General features: G+C 32.9%; 1 protein-coding gene across 4 annotated transcripts in view; it reads right to left on the bottom strand.

Annotated features, from left to right (window-relative positions):
• The window catches only part of PALS2 (protein associated with LIN7 2, MAGUK p55 family member), a 113496-nt gene that overhangs the window by 20410 nt on the left and 73031 nt on the right, over positions 1-20055 (bottom strand). For 3 of the 4 annotated variants that reach the window (XM_063098553.1, XM_063098554.1, XM_063098556.1), the window contains 7 exons: positions 18627-18779; positions 17631-17858; positions 7006-7047; positions 5416-5547; positions 3325-3424; positions 2918-2986; positions 930-1091 (listed from right to left, as the gene is read on the bottom strand). In XM_063098553.1, coding sequence (XP_062954623.1) covers positions 930-1091; positions 2918-2986; positions 3325-3424; positions 5416-5547; positions 7006-7047; positions 17631-17858; positions 18627-18779 — 886 coding nt within the window. The remainder of the gene's footprint in view (positions 1-929; positions 1092-2917; positions 2987-3324; positions 3425-5415; positions 5548-7005; positions 7048-17630; positions 17859-18626; positions 18780-20055) is intronic. The other variant, XM_063098555.1, reaches the window with a different exon arrangement.

Here is a 20055-nt window from a genome sequence, read left to right as displayed (position 1 = left end):
TCTTCATAGTTTCTCCCGCCTTCATGAGTTCCATAGGTCTCTCCTCCTTTTCATCTGAGCCCCAGTGGCCCCAGCTTGGCTGATGTTACATTTTTTTATAGTTGTAAATTCATGGATTTGTGGGAGAGAGTAACGCTGGGGACTGTCTATTCCGCCATCTTGACTGGAAGTCCATGACAAAGGTTTTGAGGTGATAGATATATTAATTACCTTGGTTGTGTATTGTACACATGTATCCAAATATCAAATTGTACTCCATATATATGTATAACTAGTATGTGCAATTAAAAATAAAAAAATTATATAAAAAGAGAAACACTGATGAAAAGAGTTATGGAGATAGAAGGTGGTGATGGTTGTAAAACATTATGAATGTAGTTAATACCACTGAAATGTTAACATTTAAAAATGATTTAGATGGAAAATTTTATTTTATAAATATTTTAAAGCAATAAAAAAATTGGGAGAAAAAAAGAAAAAAAAATTAGGTTTATAATGTTGCAGGACTAAGAGCTCTACCAGCCATACCACATAAATTCAGAAAAGCATTGCCGCACTGGGTATGTCTGAGGATCCAGCAGGCTTCCTCTTTTCTTTACACTAAATGAGTTAAAATACAATTTTTCCGATAGTTATAAGCTGAACAAGAAAATACTAAATTAATGCCAATTTTTCCACAACTGTAAGATTTTTGGACTGAATATTTTGGAGAAGCAATTGCCACCAGGCAGCAAGCCAAGAGCACTACAGCACTATTTCAAGACAGCTATGGAATTACTCAGTGTATCAGTATCTTCTACTTGCTCATTTTCACTTGCATAATCAAAAATTATTTGGGGATAACAATAATTAATAATAATAGCCCCCTCTCTCATTTGCCCATGCTCTTTCCTGCCAATTAAATACCAAAGAAAACACAGAAAACTTACATGGCACTGTGGTTCCAAATCTAGTGGGATTCAATACTATGAACCTGTTTTTCAAGCTTCTTCGGCCCACACCTTGAGCTCCTATCAAAACTAATGTTTTTCTCTGAAACGGAGGCATTTTGGCTACCTCCTCATAAATCTGGATTTCATGACGATCAAATTCTAAATGTAAAAGGAAATGGGAAAACATCATATTCAGTCATCTTTCATATACATGAGAAAAATCTGTTATACTGTCCAGTAATGGGATAGTTGTCTCAATAGAGAAATATCACTGCAACAGTACACAATTGGCACAGATTTGTTTTTTCAAATTTGGTAAAGTACAATAAATTATTTTATATTTTGATTCAAACATCTACTTCCATCCATTTGCCCTTAAAAATTTGTCTAACCAAGTTAGAAAAATTCCCATGATTTTATCCTTATTTATCAGATATTCTATCCGTTGAGACCTCTTTATTAACAATTTGTCAGAAATAATCACTTTAATATAAATAATCAAATTACAGATCAGTTTATATAATTTATAGGAAAACATGTATATCAAATATGGAGGACAGGATGGTGGCTTAAATAAGTTCCACAGAAGGAGTATACCTTTCCAATGATATAAATGAATAACTACTGTGTGGCAAATCTGTAAGCATCAGTTTAATAAAATGCATATAGTTACACTGACATTTAAACATCAAGATTCTGAAATTTATGTACAAATTAAAATGTTGGATCCAAACTCTTTTCAGAGAAACACATCCCTAAATTATAATCTTTTCTATGTTGCAAAAAGCCTTAAGGACATATATTTAATGGATAATAAGGCCAAAGTGGATTTGAAATACTATGAATATACTTCAAAAAGTTCACAGGAAAACAGAATTAAAAGATAAGATGACTCCATGATCTTTTTGAAGTACCCTCATATATTACATATTATTATTACTATAATTCTCAATCTGTGGTAATAACACTTCTTCCTCAAATTATCTTAACAGCAACTTTTTCTTTGCAGTTTCTTCACAGCAGATTAAACCAGTATTAAGAGAGAAAAGGCCCACTTCTTCCTTCTGTATAGTATGCTATTTAGTTTATGTATTACCAGTATAGAGGTAGCTCTGAAGTCAAGAAAGTACTTTAAAAATGGTCAATTCCTTTGATAAAGCCTCCAGAGCCTTCAATTCAAAACACTGCATTTCACTCCATCACCCTCCATAACTGAGAAGAATAAATATGGTAGTTTCCATATTTGTCTTTTTTCTTTCCTTAACAGGGAAGGGGTACCCAATCCAGGTCTGAGATTTTATTTTTTAAGTTTTAAAAAAACTTCTTTCAGCTTTATTGAGGTATAATTGACAAACAGGAATTATATATATTCAAGGTGTATGACTTCATGTTTTGATATATGTATACATTGTGAAAGACCACCACAATGAAGCTAATAATATATCCATCACTTCACATAGTTACCATTTCTTTCTTTTTCTAAATATTTATCTTTCTTTAAGACTAAAAGATTTCGGAAAGAATCCCATTAGATCAGACCAAGATTCATTTGGTTGGTGCTATTTTTCCAAAAGTATTATGGACCAGGTTAAGGCAGAATTCAGTTGCCCTTAATCATAATTCTTTTAATACCTTCATAAGGGCATTCTACCTTTTAGAAATGGCACATAAATTACTATTTCAAAATTCTCTGAATAGTTTCAATTATAACATCACTCCATTAATACAAGCATAAATCCTAACCACCAATTCATTTTGTTGTAAACTATACTCACAAATTAAATCACACTTATAGTACATATAATATCAAGATTTAAATAATTTCTTTACATTATATTGGACCATGTGTTCACATGCCAGCCCCCTTGCAATGGGGTACTAATGTGAATTACATTTTAAATTATACATTTAGAGTTTATACTATACTAATTAACGATATATAAAGCTCTCTCACTTGTATTTCTAAAAAAGTATTTAAAACCTACCTGCATTCCTGGTTGTGAGATACATCATCTTTTTCTTTTTTTTGCTACTTATAGTTCCACAAAAAGGTCCTGAAGGATGACAAGACAAATATAACTTAAAAAGTATATCAGAAGATGATAAAATTACACTGTAGTATTCTATAGGGGTGGGAGAATTATCTTCCCAATGTTGCAGCCTGGGAAGCAAAAGGGGGCAGGGTGAGTTAAGCTACTGAATTTTGATACTCTACCAGCAGGTGGCAGAAAGGGATCAAAACGATTACTTTTGAGAGAGATTTAAAATAAAGCATATGGGAGGGATTCATTCTAGATATATTTTAATAAATTCATTTGCTTATTCAGACAGAAGAGGCAAAGAAAGGTGGCCACACTGGATTGCTTGTTACTTATTGTGTTGAACTCATCACCTGAGTTGTCCCAGTCTCTTCTAACAAATGCCTTTCTCTTCTCCTCCAGGAACTGGCTTGGAATGAGACCAGCGCTTCCTCCCTCTTTTACATGGCTAGCCTAGAATCAAATTAACCAATTACATATCTCAGCGACCAAAATTTGAGACCATACTCTAATAAATAGGACAAGCAGTGGTTTTTTTTTAAAAAAGTCACATTTGTTCTTAAAAACAACCTTGAGATTTAAATCTATGGCACTTTCATTTAAGATACTTAAATGCTTTATTTAGCATTGAAGAATCAATTGGCACCTAAAATTCTTCATATCTGTCATTTTGGGACCCAAATGCAAAGGTATATAGGCTCTTTATATTACTGAAACTTTTTATTTATAATACTAAGTCAAAGAAGGGAAAGAAATAAATGCTACTCTATAGTAAGGTGTTTTAAAAGAACATTTGCTCTAGCACCCTTTAATAAAACATTTACTATCAACCTTAATCCTACTATGTTGGTATTCCTGAGGCCAAATTAATGAAAAGGAGACAGTACTGGGAATACAGAATGTAGATTTTAATTCACGCTACCAGAAATGTGAATATCCTGAGAGGCAGCAAATTTAAAATAAGTAAAACTTCACCTAATGTCAAAAAATTAATGTTAAAAATAAAATCCAAAGGAGTTTTATTTTCAAGTAGTGGTTGGAGAACTGGCTACTAATGGCTTATCTCACAAAGTTAGTGTCCTTATCCTTACAACTAGCATAGAAAATCTGGTATCATTTTTAGCAATTAAAATCCTAAAAAACAGAAAAAAAGTAATGGACTATCAAAATGCAGGAAGAGATTGAGATAATGGTGGCAGGATTAGAAAATTAAGAGATGTCATTCATAGAAAATGGAAAAGAGAAGGAAAATTAGAATACTTCAATAAAGGAAATAGCCATCCAAAACAGATTTTTATTTTTATTTTTATAAGATGACCGGTAAGGGGATCTTAACCCTTGACTTGGTGTTGTCAGCATCATGCTCTCCAAGTGAGTCAGGGGCTGGCCCTCAAAACAGATTTTTAAAATGAGGGTTCAGAGAAATTCCGTGGATACCTTTAAAAATCATGAATTTTGTTTAATCTACCCACTTCTTAGTTATCTCATCATATAGTGCACTTATACATATGTCTTAATTTAAATGTAGGACACATCAGTAAGATTGTTTTCATTCTGTGATTCATTTCCCTTTAGAAGTCAATATAATTTATTACAGCTAATGTGAGTTACCAATAATATCTCAGTTAATTTTAAGAGTTTAGTGCTAGGTCCTGGGTCCTTTTCTCTTACATCTTGTTCTTTAGTGAGACTCTCATTTGCCCTGATTGTTTAAGGGGTCTCAGACTTTCTGATTTGTCAGTTTCTCCAGTTCAAATGATGTGGTTGTTAGCTGATATAAACAATTACAAAAACTTATTACTGTTGCTAGATATTTCTGAAAGCTGTATTAGGAGAAAGAAAAAGAACACCAACAAACAGATCTTCCGGAAAATGGAGAGAGAGAAAAATATAGTGATAACATACATCTTTTTCCATATATACAGATTTTAATCCAAGACCAAACAAAACTCATAGAGCAAACTTTCATTTCTCAATAATGGAGAAGAGGTGGACAAATAGATATAAGACTTAAAGACATTATGCTTTACTTGCCATTAACATACATAGATGGAGAGACAAGAGGAAGACTACTATAAAATTAGTAGAAGGCTCCTAGCTGAAACAAACAAAAACCAAACATTGAAAAGGGATGGTCCCAAGTGAGTTCTTCTAACTCAACAGAATATTTTAACGCAATCACCCATGTGAAAGAACCAATTGGTTTCGTCCTTAAACCAATGGGATAGAACCACAGGCTGGTTAATTCTTTACTTAATTACAGCTACTCACAAATTCCCTCTCAATTTGGTCTTATGTATATGAAATTAGCCATGAAACAGGAGCTGTTCATGTGGGAAAAACCATTGGAACAAATGCTAATACCTTCTTTCTGAATACTCAAATACTGGCCAAATCTAAAATTAAAAACAGAAAAACAGGTGAAGAAATATGGAGAAGCATACCTGCCACCAATTTGGATCTTCTCTGTTTACAATCTGAAGAATTTCTCCTTTGGAAAACTTCAATCCTGCTTCTTTGCAGGGTATCAAGTTATCATTGTATGGATTGTAATCAAAATGACACTTCACAAATACCTAAAACACAAAGCACAGTTAAAAATACTATAGATGATGTATCATTTGCCACTGGATATTTGAAATTCTTTTTAAACCACTGTGATTTAATTGTCATTGACAATGTAGTTAGTACTTCAGATAAGGAACTTGTCTCTCACAAACAAAAAGCGTTAGTAGAATATTAATAACTTGGTATCAGAAAAAATAAGAAATGAATATTAATATTATTAAAATTTCATTTCTATTTTAATGTCTAATCTTAAATCAACAAAGAGTTTGTTAATTATTCTATTCCACCATTCTTCCACTTTCCCTCAATCTTTTCACTTGATTTTCCAACCAGCACCACATAACAAGGCAAATAAATGCTACATTCCAAGTAATATCATGAAATAAAATAATACATGCAGTTGACTTAAGGCATATATTTCAGACATACTGGAACTGACTTTGTGAATGGGCTATTAAAATCAAAATTAACAATAAAAGTTCATGTTGAAGTCAGACCTGAAATATATTTGGTGATCTTTTTTAAAAAAATAAAAACCCAACTTCGTCCCTGGTAAAATATTTTTTATTCACACAGGTTTACATTTGCTAGAACTAGTGTGGAAAACAGTTTTTCAGAATCATCTTGCTCTGATTTATATGCTCACCTTAAATTTAAATGATCAGTAATAAATCAATTAAAAGACAAATACTGAAATCCAATTTAAATTCATTTAAGTATACACCTTTCTTTTAAATTTGCTTTATTAATAAAACTATGTCATTACCACTGTTATGATCTACAATATTTGAAATATTTTGCTTATTCACTTTAATTTGAATTCTAATTAAATTAAGCATTTTTAGTATTTGATGGCAAGTTCAGACCAACTGCTTTCTTAAAATGGTTGTTTCATACATATTTATAGAAATTCAAATGTTCTCTTCTATAAGAATTGCCTTAGCATTAATTAACAAACAAACTTTAATAAGCAGGAAAGCACATTAGTCAAAATAACAATGTTATTTTTCTATTTATCATACTTCTATAACAATCAAGATATTCAAATAGCACAAGTTTATTAGTGTGGTAAAAGTAATGTGATTGATGCATACTAAAGTAACCTAAAAATAACTAAATTTGGGGATATATGACAAAATTTTAGTTGTTTACAATGGATGAGTTTGTCAGAAAGCATTCAGAACATTTTCAATAACTTTGAAAGGGCTAAGTATTAATTTTAAAAAAAATCAATAAGCTAATAATTTTTTTCCTGATATACAATTTTAGAAATATCTAAAAACCAAGCATACATACAATATTAGGACTGCTAAAATATGATAATTGGCTAACTTGACAAAGGCATGCAGCTCCACGCTTTGGCAATGGAAAAAACTCAAAATGATTAAGTTTAACCAAGGTAAATTTAGTTGACTGATAAGACAGAAAAACAGAGTACCAGTGAATGTTCTGGAATGACACCATACCTGACGGACGTGTGCTGGATGTCGCTCCATACTCTTGCAACTCTAAAAATATATTTTCCACTTGCATAAATAAAGCCAGATTTTTAATTTATAATAAATTAACAAAATATAAGCAAACTATGTGCCTATTTTATTACTTCACTCATTTGGTAAAGCAACTACTTCCCTAATTAATTGTACACAGGTTAAGTTCCTCGAAATTATAAATGGTAGCAGTAAAAAATCAGAGGTATTTGAGATGAGGCAGAGAAAAAGGACTGGTATGCAAAATTATAAAAATATCTGCATATTCCTTACTTCTCAAGAAAGGTGCACTGAAAGAAGAATAGTAAGAGCATGTTGTCATGTAATCATGAACATGTTTATCATTCTTATGTGTGGGACAGAATATATTTTGTAACCATAAAGCTTAGGCTTTACAAGATAATCCAAGTTTCAAACATTTGTTCCCCAACTCCATCAAATTGTTCTGGAAATGTCATTTTTATGGAATGCAAATCACATCTTGCAAATGTAAAAGAATTTCTAGAAGAAACAATTCTTATTTTTCTTTTGCCGAACTAATATTGGAACATTACTCTCATGCCCAAAATCTCCGATTAACCTAGTTTTAGTTTGAACTATAAAAATTTCTGAAAAATCAATTAACCCAACCTTTGATCTAAATATTTTATGATGACCTTAAGAGCATTAAAGATTTGAGTAGATTTAGTATAATTATATTTTATTAAAAGCATTTTAAAGTGCTTCAATAATAGGCTATAAATGTTAATTGCTAGTTCATTATTAAATTACTAAACACCATCTACTAAAATACGTCAATTTCCTATTCTTATTACTAAAAGTAAAAACTGAATGGCCAACAATTTAAAGTAGATAGAATAGTAAAAAGGAAGTGCAAATGGCTTTTAAACACAGATCATGTTCAATCTCACTCAGGGTAGAGATACAAATTCTTCCTATTAGATTAGCAGAAATCCAAATATTTGATAACATTCTGTAGATAGGACTATGACCTAATAGGCATTTTCCTTACAGGCTTGTGGAAGAATGGTTCACCCCTTGGGGGTGGGGGTAGGGTGGGACAATTTGGCAATAGGTATCAAGATTACAAATGCATAAACCATCTGACCTAGTAATCCACTTCTGGGAATGTATTCAACAGTTACATTACTCGGATACAGGCAAAATGACTTATGCCCAAGACTATGAATTATTACTATTCCTAATAGCAAAAGATTGGAAGCAATCTAATTATTTAACAATAGGGAACTAGTTAAACAAATGATGATAAGTCTATGCAATGTAACACTATAGCTGTTAAATAAGGGTGTGTGTGTGAGAGAGAGAGAGGAGGAAGTCTGTGCACCAATAAGAAAAGATCCTCAAGATATATGGCTAAGTGAAAAAACTAAGGTTAAAAATAGCATGTATACTATGCAACTTTTTCAAGAAAAAGGAGATGGAAGGAGAATAAGAATGTGTAATTTTATTTACTTTCATATGAATAAAGAAACTTGAAAAATAAACTAATGGCATGGTTTCTTATTGTGGGGAGGGATGAGGACTAAGTTGATAGTTGAAAGGATTCAGAGGGAGACTTCAACTGAATACATATTAATATGTTTTGATTTTTGAACCATGGGAATGATTCACATATTCAAAAATTAAATTTTTATGGCAATAAAAGTAAAGACAAAATGACTCCCACTTTGATATTGACAAAGGAACAAGGATCCTCTAACCTAAAACTTAAGACATTGGACAAATATGAAAAAATGTTTCTTAAGATATCAGAGATCAGACAATGAAGACAGTCATTCCTAAAAGATGGAAACAAACAAGATGAGCTGCACAATTGCCATAACTAACTGCACAGAGAAAGTTTCCAGGTTGCAACTCAGGAAGGGAGAATCTAGGTGGAGCCTGGTGGTCTCCAAGTTGAGAAGATGAGCTAGGAGACCAGGGAGATCAAGGTGGCTACAGTGCATGGAACAGAGCATCAGTGAGGAAAGAGCTGCACAGAGAGGGCTCTAGAACTGTGGGAGACTCCCTCTTGTCCTTCCTTGAGTGCTGATTAATGCATGTCTATGAGGAAGCTACCTGAGCCTTCTCTCTGTGCAGCTCTTTCCTCATTGATGGTAAGGAGTTATTTGAAAGCATTACAGGAAACAATTATCAGGAGTTCGTATAGGATCAAGAATAGTGTTTGTTCTCACCAGGCTGAGTGGAAAAATCCTCCTAATCTATGAGACACTGAGTAAAGTACTTAGAAGGGTCATGCCCTAGACTTACCCTGCTCTGGCTGCACCTAACAAAGCTTTAAAGGCAAGATCTGAAAGGATCAAACTACTCTCAAGTAATTTAACTGTATCCGAGAACAAAGCTTAAAAATATTTCTAACATAAAAATATTCAGCACCCAATAAGATAAAATTGATGATGCCTGGCAGCCAATCAAAAATCATCAAGCATGTAAAGAAGCAGGAAAATATAACCTATAACGAGGAGAAAAATCAGTTAACTAAGAGTGACCCAGAAACAACAAATATAATAGAATTAGTAGACCAATACATTACAATGATTATTTTAACTTTACTTTATTGTATTCATATATACAAGAAGCTAGTAGAAGGATTGGGCATGTTAAGTAGACACATGGCAGATATAAAAAAGACCCAATTCAAACTTCTAGAGATGAAATCTGAAATGTCTGAGATGAAAAATATATCAGCTGTGATTAACAGCAGATTAGACACTGCAGAAGAAAAGATTAGTAAACTTAAAGACCTAACAATAAAAATAATCCAACATGAAAAACAGAGAAAAAAAGATTGAAATAAACAGACTATCCAGCTATGATACAACTTCAAGGAGCCTAATATACACATAACTGAAGTCACCAGAGGAGAAACAGGTGGGTAGAAAAACATTTGAAGAAATAACAGTCAAAATTTTTCCAAGTTTGATAAAAGGAATAGTCTTTAAGGCAAACAAAGATGGAAAAACTGAATATCAATATGCAAAAAAAATAATAAACTTTGATCCTTTCTTCATACACTATGCAAAAATTAACTCAGAGTAAATGGATCATAGAACTAGACTAAAGCATAAAACTTGTAGAATATAGGAGATAATCTTTATAATCTTGAGATATTTCTTACACAAAATAACAAAAGTATAATTCACAATAGAAAAAAAAATTGATAACCTGGACTTGATCAAAATTAAGAACTTCTGCTCTTTGGATGACACTGTTGAGAGAATAAAAAGACTAGATAGGGACTAGAGGAAAATCTTTGCAAATCACAAATCTTATGAAGCATTTGTATCCAGAATATACAAAAGAGCACTCAAAACTAAATAAAAAAACAAACTTAATAAAAAATGGACAAAAGATTTGAAGATACTTCACCAAAGTAGATGGAAGTATGGCAAAAAAACACATGAAAAGATGTTCAATAGTATTAGTCATTAGGGAAATGTAAATTAAAATTGCAATCAGATACCAATACATACCTAGCAGAACAGCTAAAATTAAAAAGACTGACCATACCAAATGTTGACAAAGATGCAGAGTAACTGAAACTCTCATACAATGTTGGTGGGAACATAAACTGGTACCATCACTTTTGAAAACAGTATGGTCATTTCTTTAAAAGTTCAACATACACGTACTACATGACCCAATCTTCAACTCCTAGATATTCACCCAAGAGACTTACTTGTAAATGTCCATAGCAGCTTTATTTGTAACAGCCCCAAACTGGTAACAATAAAAACGTTCATCAGCCAATTAATGAGTAAACAAACTGTGGTATAGCCATGCAATGGAATACTAGGAATGAACTATCATACATACAACAACGTGAAAGAATCCCAAAATAATTAGCCAGAATGACAAAACAAAACAAAACAAAATTCAAAAGACCCCATAAATGGTTCTATTTACATAAAAATATGGTAAATGAAAACTTAATCTAGGGTGACAGAAAGAAGAACAGTAGTGCCTGGAAGTGGGGTAGGGCAAAAGGAGAGCAGGAGGGCAGGATTACAAATGGACATAGGAAACTTCTGGGGTGACAGATATGTTCATTATCTCGATTGTGTTGATAGTTTCAGGGTGCATATATATGTTCACATTTATCAAACTGTTTTATCTCAAAGATATTTTTAAAAAGTAAACGTAAAAATAGTAAAAGTACTGAGAAAATAGATTACACAGGAATATGCTGTGTTTATGCAAATGAAAATAATTAATGGGAGAAAAAAAATCAAATGGATGAAATGGAGAAACAGCTCCATAATGACTCTGACGTTAAATCAGAAGGTGGCTAGAGATTTGTATGAGAATGTGTCGGCTAAACATGGTGCAAGTGTTGCTTACAGAACCTCAGTCTTATGCCACAGTTCCAGGTCCATCTGAGACTGCACATTAGATTGAGTGACAAGTTGGTGAACAAAGTAATTGTGGTTGCTAAGAAGTTCGCCATGACAATAGCTAAGCTGATCAAAAAAGAACATTCTTTTTCTAAAGATTTTCACAGTATATGAACTTGGCCTACTTGGTTAAACACAGACACACACATTTTGAGATCAGCAAGGACAATAGTATATATGTCTGGTTTAAAAAGCTTTCAGGGGCAATAAACACTCCTTTAAGGTTAATATCCATTTGGGGACCACAAATTTAAGCTTCAGTTGGTAAAATAAAAAATCTATTAACCTAGACTGCTCAGAATTATACTAATCATAATTCTTAAATTTATATCACACTTGAATCATTGGTCCAAACAAGTACTGCTTTTATTTCTTTATTTATTTGATTAAATAATATAATAAATGTCATGGACTTGCTACCTAGAACAAAGGCTAGAACCATAGCTGGTTTTCCTACCCTCATTCCATTCCATCCGATCATCCTAGTTTCCCCAACCAAGGTAAACCTTAACCTGGATCTTGTGTTCACAAATTCCTTACTTTTCTTTTTGTTTATAGTTTTATTGCATCTCTATGTATTCTTTAAAATTATTTATTTAGTTATTTTAAACTTAATACAATAGGACAATGCTATGCATGTATAATTTTGGGGGGTTTACATGCTTGTTAACATGTTTCTGGCTGTAAGAATTGCTCCAGGAAATTATTGCATCTCTGTATATGTGAACATTCAACTCTAAGAAATATTACTAAACTTCCCCCCCCATGTGGCTATACCAACTTACACTGCCACCAACTGTAAGTTAAATGCCAGCTAACATTTAAGCAATGTAGAAGAGATGCTATTGATTCACATCTATAATTTTTGCCAACTGATGGTATAAAAATGGGTATCTCATACATTGTGAGTTTTAATATATTTTCATGTGTTTACCAACCACTTTTTACTTGATTTTTTTATGTAGAGTGAAACAGGAACACAATTTCAAATAGCATCTCTATGAATAATCAATCCACCCCCCTTTGGCCCCATTCATTGAGTAGTCTCTCTCTTTCTCATTGAAAGACATATTTCTGTTATATATCAAAGTAATATTTATGTGTAGGTCTCTTTCTAAGTTCTCTATTGCACTGATCATGCTGTTTATTCCTATACCAATACCACAACACCTTAATTCCCACACATTAATAATAAGCCCTTATTCTTGCCTTTCTGCTTCAAAAGCGTCTTGGATATTTATCTTATCAAATTCCATGAAAAACCCTGTTGGAATTTTGATTGGAATTCCATTGAATCCACAAGTCAATTTGAGGAAAACCGACATCCTCACAATAGTCATACGCCACATAATGATGTGTTTTTGGTCAACAATGGACCGCATATACATACAAAGGTGGCGCCATATGATTATAATGGTGCTGCAAAATTCCTATTGCCTTCTGACATTCTAGTGCAATGCATTACTCACATGTTCATGGTGAAGCTGATGAAAACGAACCTACTGTGCTGCCATTTTAAAAATAGAAAAAAGCTTATAGAATAAGGATATTAAGAAAAAATATTTTTGTACAACTGTATGATGTGGTTATATTTCAAGCCAAGTGTTATTGCAAAAGAATCAAAAAAATTTTAAAAATTAAAAAGTTCATGAAGTAAAAAAGTTATAGTAAGCTAAGGTTAATTTATTACCAAAGAAATAGACTTTTTTTAGAAATTTAGTGCAGTCTAAGTGTACAGTGTTTATAAAGTCTACAGTAGCAGACAGTAACGACCTAGACCTTCATGTTCACTCACCACTCACTCACTGTCTCACCCAGAGCAACTTCCAGTCCTTCAAGCTCCACTCATGGTGTCTTTTACAGGTGTGCTATTTTTTTTATCTTTTATACTGAATTTTTACTGTACTTTTCTATTTTTAGATGCACAAATACTTACCATTATGTTACAATTGCCTATAGTAATCAGTACAGTAACATGCTGTACAGGTTTGCAGCCTAAGAGCAATGGGCTATATCATATAGCCTAGGTGTATAGTAGGCTATACCATCTAGGTTTCTGTAAGTGCATTCTATGATGTTCATACAATGAAATCACCTAATGACGCATTTGTCAGATGTATCCCCATTGTTAAGCGACAAGTGACTGTATTGTATTCTTGTCCATGAATATGATATATCTGTTTATATAGATCCTCTTCATAATCTTTTGTGTACAGATCTTACTCCTAGACATAAATGTGACATTCTCTTACTCTATTGTAAATGATGTCTTAGTTACGTTTATAGATGTTTGTGGATGACATATAGAAATGCAACTGACTTTTTTATATTAATCTTATTTTCAACTACCTTGCTAAACTCTATTATTTCTAATAATTTATAGAAACAATATTTAATTTATATTTTGGGGGGAAGGCTCTATGCAAAAATCGTATTAGCTGTAAATAAGTTTTATTTCCTTCTTTCCAAACCTTTTACTTCTATAATTTATTTTTGTTGTAAAGTGCTTATGGAACTTTTAAGAAAATATTGAGTAGAAGTGCTAGTGAACATGCTTCTCCAGTTCCTAATTTTTTTTTAACTAGGCAAAGACTTTGTTCACCTTTATTTTAAATTTTATTTTCTGTCTTCTTTGGCTTAATTAACTGCAAACAAATAATTGTATATAAGCAACAATTAAAAAGCAGCATTGTCCAAGGGCCTCGGAATTTAAAATATTACAGATCTATATGTCATCATATCCTAAACAAAATTTTAAAAGCAGTAAAAGTTCTTGAAATTTTATTATTTTTTTTAGAATTTGAATCAATTCAATTTAGCCTCATTGTTGGAAGCCTCATCCAAATTCTGAACAAGTTCACCCTCCTCCTCACAGTTGTAAGCGGTGCTTTTCCACCCAGCTTCTGCCAGTGTCCTTAAGCCTGTTGACCCCGAGCTGGTTTAAGATGCCAGGTGGCACTTCTGTTAGCCGCTTTGTCTCAGCATGGCTGGTAATGGTGAACATGTTTACTGCCAGAGATGTATGAACACTGGTATTGTGAAAGTGAATCACTATTCTCTGGTTTGCAAACATACCTACCTCTTTTAACATGAGAGACATTGCTCATTCCTAATTTCTTTAAGGAGAACTGAAGATTTTTATCATTTGTTATAACAGATATCATTTATTATGTCATCTGGGGGTAGTTCCTTTTTACCAATGCACAATTGGTAAAAAGTTTGAAGTTTGGCAAGTTTCTCTTGGCTTATGATGGGCTCTTTCATTTTGTTGAGAGTGTAAATGAGGCTTCATGAGAGACTGAGTTGGCACTCAAGAGGTCTCAGGCAAACCAGCTGAGAGTCCAGTTTCTCATTTTAAATGGAAAACTTCTAACATTCAACCACTCATAATAATATTTCTTCCAGTTTTTTAAAAAAATAAAATTAAGGAGGTCCTCTACCGTTCCTAATTTACTAATCTTTTAAAACAATCATGAATAGGTATTGAATTTTATCAAATTCTCTATTGAGGTTATTCTTTGTTAATGTATTTAGTTAACTACATGTATTTTCTAATATGAAACTATCCTCGCATACCCAGAATAAACTCAGCATGGACACATAAATTATCTCTTTTACAACAATTAATTTTGATTTGCTAATATTTTATTGAAAAATTCTACAAGTATATCCTTGAGTGAAATGGATCTATAATTTCTGTTATGTTTTTGTTGTCCAGGTCATGCTGGCCTCAAAGAATGAGTAAGAGAGAATTCCCATCAGTTTGGCCTTAATAAACAAATGGAATTATGAATAGTCTCTGGGAACCTAACCTATTACATAAGTTGAAGAACCTCAGAATTGTTTAGACTTTCTAACTAACCCTGGTCCTCCAATTTAAAAATATAGATTTTTATGTCCCATCAAAGATTTCGGACTTTTAGCAAGCACCTCAAATGATTCTGATAAAGCTGATCTATTGAGTGTGCTTTGAAAACCACCACCCTGGTAGGGAGAGTTCCTGGCTTTCATCTGCTCTCACAGCAGTCAGAGAAAGAGCTGATACAGGCCTCATAGTACTCCATGGTGGAGCTTCTAGTGAAAGAGCTGAAAACTAAATGCCATGCTTCCCCTCAGCATCTTTTAGTAGTATGATCATGGTTTGTCCAGGACAGTCCTGGTTTGTGCCCACTGTTAGCATAATGAATAATAGTTTCCCTTTTCATTTAAAAAAATGTCCCAATTTGGATATGTCTTAGCCCTCCTTTTGAAGCCTTCAGGTTATAAACTCTTTTTTTTTTACGGTAGGATAGGCCTGAGACTGCCTCAAGCTTGTATGAACTCTTCTCCTCTACTTCAATCGCCTCCCTAAGCTCTAAACACTACGTGAAAACCAGAGTTTGAGAAATTACGAAATGGGGAAAAATTTATGCTTGAACCTGGGCTTAATATCCTTGCATTTCATGCTATTCAGTTCACCAGGAGCAAAATCTACACCAGAATTTGGGACAAAGCACTAGCTATTAATATTAATAGTACAAAAATTGATTTTGCCTGTAAAAGCCCATTATAGCCCTGGTGAGCTATAAGGATCTAGAGTTTGAACCACAGAAAGAGAAAACAAAACAAAATGCTTCCTATCACAACTAATACGTAATAATAAAACATAATAAATCTTAGATATTATTCTTCCACTCTACTCAGGTCTAAGATAGGCCTCATGTTTTGATAATTGGAAATGTGCTAAATGAGGAATAAATGTTGCCTGAGAGGAACTAGTGATATGAAATGTCTAAGTTATAATTTCGTTTTTTTCATGATTCTTTTCCTGAAGACAAGGTTTCTATCTTCATTCCAACCAAAGTTCATCACAAGCCTATTTATTTTCAGAAGTCCAATTTATACACTAAATATTCTATCCTATCTTCCAAAGATAGCTTTAAAGGGCATTCAAGGGCCTGCCCGTGGCTCACTCGGGAGAGTGCGGTGCTGATAACACCAAGGCCACGGGTTCGGATCCTAAAAAAAAAAAAAAAAAAAAAAAATAAAGGGCATTCAAGAATGTTATTTAAAAAAAATTGTATAGAAATATAAAAACTAGGCTTTTAAACCCTCATATTAACAATAACATACACTGGCAGGATCTTATGCATGAAAACTTATTTCACTCATATATAAATTATAAGTTTCTGGAATAAACCTGAACATTAGAGATATCAAACCCTTTCTTCAGTTCCAACACTCCTACCATAATTTTCAATTCATTCTTTGCAATTATGTTCTTACTTTTCCTTTCTTTACAATTCCATTATACCACTGTTACCCTCATCACCACCATCACGACAATAACAGCCATTTGTGGAGTGCTCACTATCTGCCAGGTGCTGCTAGGAGAGTTGTATGCGAATTAACTCATTCAATCCTCATAACAATCTTTTGAGAAAAGAAATATTACCCCCAACTACATAGACGAGGACAGTGAAACACAGAGAAGGTAAGCTAATAAGTGGTAGCACTGGCATTTGAACCCAAGCAGTCGTCTTAACCATTCATTACAGTCGTCTTACAAATCACCTCACACACCTTCAAAAATGTGCTACCTGGTTACATGACCTCATCTCTCTTCTTTTTGAAATTCACCCAGCATAAAGAGGCTCGATGATCTCTATCATTAAAACATTCCCCTGTTCAATTATCTAGTTTACCTAAAATTAGTTACAAAACACAGTCAAAGGTATGCAGTCCAGGTGTCCAAGATTTTCTTCAATCTGTACCCATCCTCCTTTCTGGCCTCATTCTTCACCTAGCCTATCACATGAACACTAAACTAGAGGTGGTCTGGACTAGATTCCTACCCACTCATAGGGCCTAATACAATGCCTAGAACATAAAAGATGTCAAAAATGTTTGCTAGATTAATAATCAAAAAGCCTTTATGGTTTTTCTGATAACTAGCTGTAGGTTATTGTAATGACAGGGTTCATGGTGCTCACAAGGAAATTTCCTTTCTACTTCCTTTTATAATAGTAAGACAATGTTGTTTAAAAATTCAAAAACTCACTCATGACAAAATAAGGCAATTTAGAACAATTAAATCAGACAGTTGCTTTTCTCTTTAGCAAAATATTAGCAACTGGTGGTTATAACTAACAGTATAATTAAAGAAAGAAAACTGTCCTTAATATTGTCAAAAATTTTATTACTAACCTGTTGAGGAGTAATGGTATCTCTATAACTTGGTAAGATTTTTAGGGTGACACTTCCACTAATATTTTTCAGTAATTCTTGTAATTCCTTTGGATTGTTTCCAACCTCATGGCCATTGACTTCTTTAATGATATCTCCCACATGAAGCAGACCTTGTCGATCTATCATGCCTCCATGAAGGATTCGGGCGATTACCAAATCATTATTTTCAACTCTAAATGTTACACCCTAAAGGAAATAAGAAACAGAATTATTATTTATTTTATTTTATTATGGAGAAATACTTAACTATTCAAGAATATATATAAGAAAATAATTCTAAAACTAGGTAAATGAATTGTTCTTACTTTCTCCATGTTGTCTCCTGTCAATATTTCAACCCCATTAGATTGTGTACATATGTGACAATAAAAACACTCCATAAAAAAAGACTTCCATGCTAAAAATGAAACATATACTAGTACTAGGCTGTATTCCACAGGATAAAAGGAAGGTCAAGGGAATAAGAAAAGTTACTTGTGCACTCTGATGAAATTATTCCTGCCTTTTCATTTCTTCCACCACTTTTCTTATAGTCAGGATCCAGAAATAATAATTTTAGCAGGAAATAGTAACCTTTACTATTTATATAGCCCCACCATGGCTGCAATTTTTAATAGGAACTTTCTTCTGTGTTTTGATACTGTCATTAGTAAGCAACCTGAGTTCATTTCTTCAAGGGTAGGAAGAAATGGAGTAGTTATCTTCTGACATTTTTGCTACCCGTTGGCATACTTGTAGCTTCTACTTTAGTTTAACTTTTCATTTTAGTTTAATTTTGTAGGTTAAATCAAGCTGAGAGAGCATCAGCTGTGTATTTACACATAGGTCAAAAAAGATTGATAAAACAAGCAAATATAGTTTTCATAATACATTATGGACAGGAAAAAAAAGAGTGACTGAACCACAAATTATGTCAAATTTCAGACTTAAGAAGGCACTGATCTTTCTACTCACCAATGGTTCCCCAGCTCTTTTGTGAATTCCAAGAATACGAATGGCATCTACTGGTAATAACTGGTTATTGATAGAAGAATTATTCATTTCTGGGCTTGATGGAGGTGAATCATAACACTTTGATGCCACAATATCATGGGCCTCCAAGAGTGACTATAAGGAGGAATCAAAACAGCCTGTGGTTATTAGCCACTGATGGAATAAGTTGCTAAAAATAATTAGTTAGTTCATTATTCCAACAGAGTACTAAGAGTTTCCAAGGCACACATTATTAAATTCTCAAAGATGAGTTAAACCAACTATATATAGAATCTGTCTAAGAAATATAAAAATTTATAATTTTATTAATAAAATAATATGATATTCCTTGTTTTATATTTAAAGAGACTGACAGAGTTCGGTGACATATTTTCAAAGTGGCATATTCACTGGAAACTGAATCTAGGTTTCCAAGTCTGGTGCAATGAAGGCACTGGATTTCACTGCCACCACTGTCATCATCATCATTCAATATTTATCATCAATCTCTATTTATCAGATAGCATAAAAACTAAAATGACAGGGACCCTAATTTTTACCCTAATATTGCTATGTCAATAACACAATATACTTTTTACATGTATAAAATGTCTGTTAAAAAAATGTCCAATAGAAAATGGACAAATATCAGCATCTTATATTGGAGATAGGAAATTTTATATTACTAGTAAAGCTTTTAGTTTATAAAAGATACATTTTTTTGTGGAAGAAAATAAGTCTGTAATGGCCCTCTTCAGGACTATAACAAAAAATGTTTTTATTATGTTTTTTGGTAGATGGAATGCCAGTTCAAAAACAGTAAACCAAAATAGAAAGAAGGAAGTAAAAATCAACAGATTCAGAACAGAAGCAATCAGAATATTGGTTTAATTGGTAATTTCTGATCATTTCATAAAACAATTTGTAAGAGACTAGAGAAAAAATTCAAAAAGAAATAGAAACCCACAAAGTCATACGTAAGGATTTTTCCTATAAATTCTGGAAGTTACGGGCTGGCCCATGACTCACTTGGGAGAGTGTAGTGCTGATAACACCAAGGCCATGGGTTCAGATCCCTATATAGGGATGGCCAGTTAGCTCACTTGGGAGAGTGTGGTGCTGATAACACCAAGTCAAGGGTTAAGATCCCCTTACCGGTCATCTTTTAAAAAATAAATAAAATAAACAAACAAACAAATAAATAAATAATAAATTCTGGAAGTTATTCAAAGCTCTAATCTGGGCTGCATAGTTTTCCACCCTATCCTCAATTCTTGGGCAATATTACTACCCCCATGACTTGAACCACTGCTTACATACTGATGACTCCGAATTTGACATCTCCAGTCCAGAACTCACATGTGCTGCAGATTCATATACTCAAAATCTGCCCACAAAATCTGGACAAAGT

The sequence above is a fragment of the Cynocephalus volans genome, chromosome 6, assembly GCF_027409185.1.
Source record: "Cynocephalus volans isolate mCynVol1 chromosome 6, mCynVol1.pri, whole genome shotgun sequence".
NCBI lineage: Eukaryota > Metazoa > Chordata > Mammalia > Dermoptera > Cynocephalidae > Cynocephalus > Cynocephalus volans.
The sequence above is the reverse complement of the archived record's forward strand: the minus strand, read 5'-3'. Positions and strand labels throughout refer to the sequence as shown.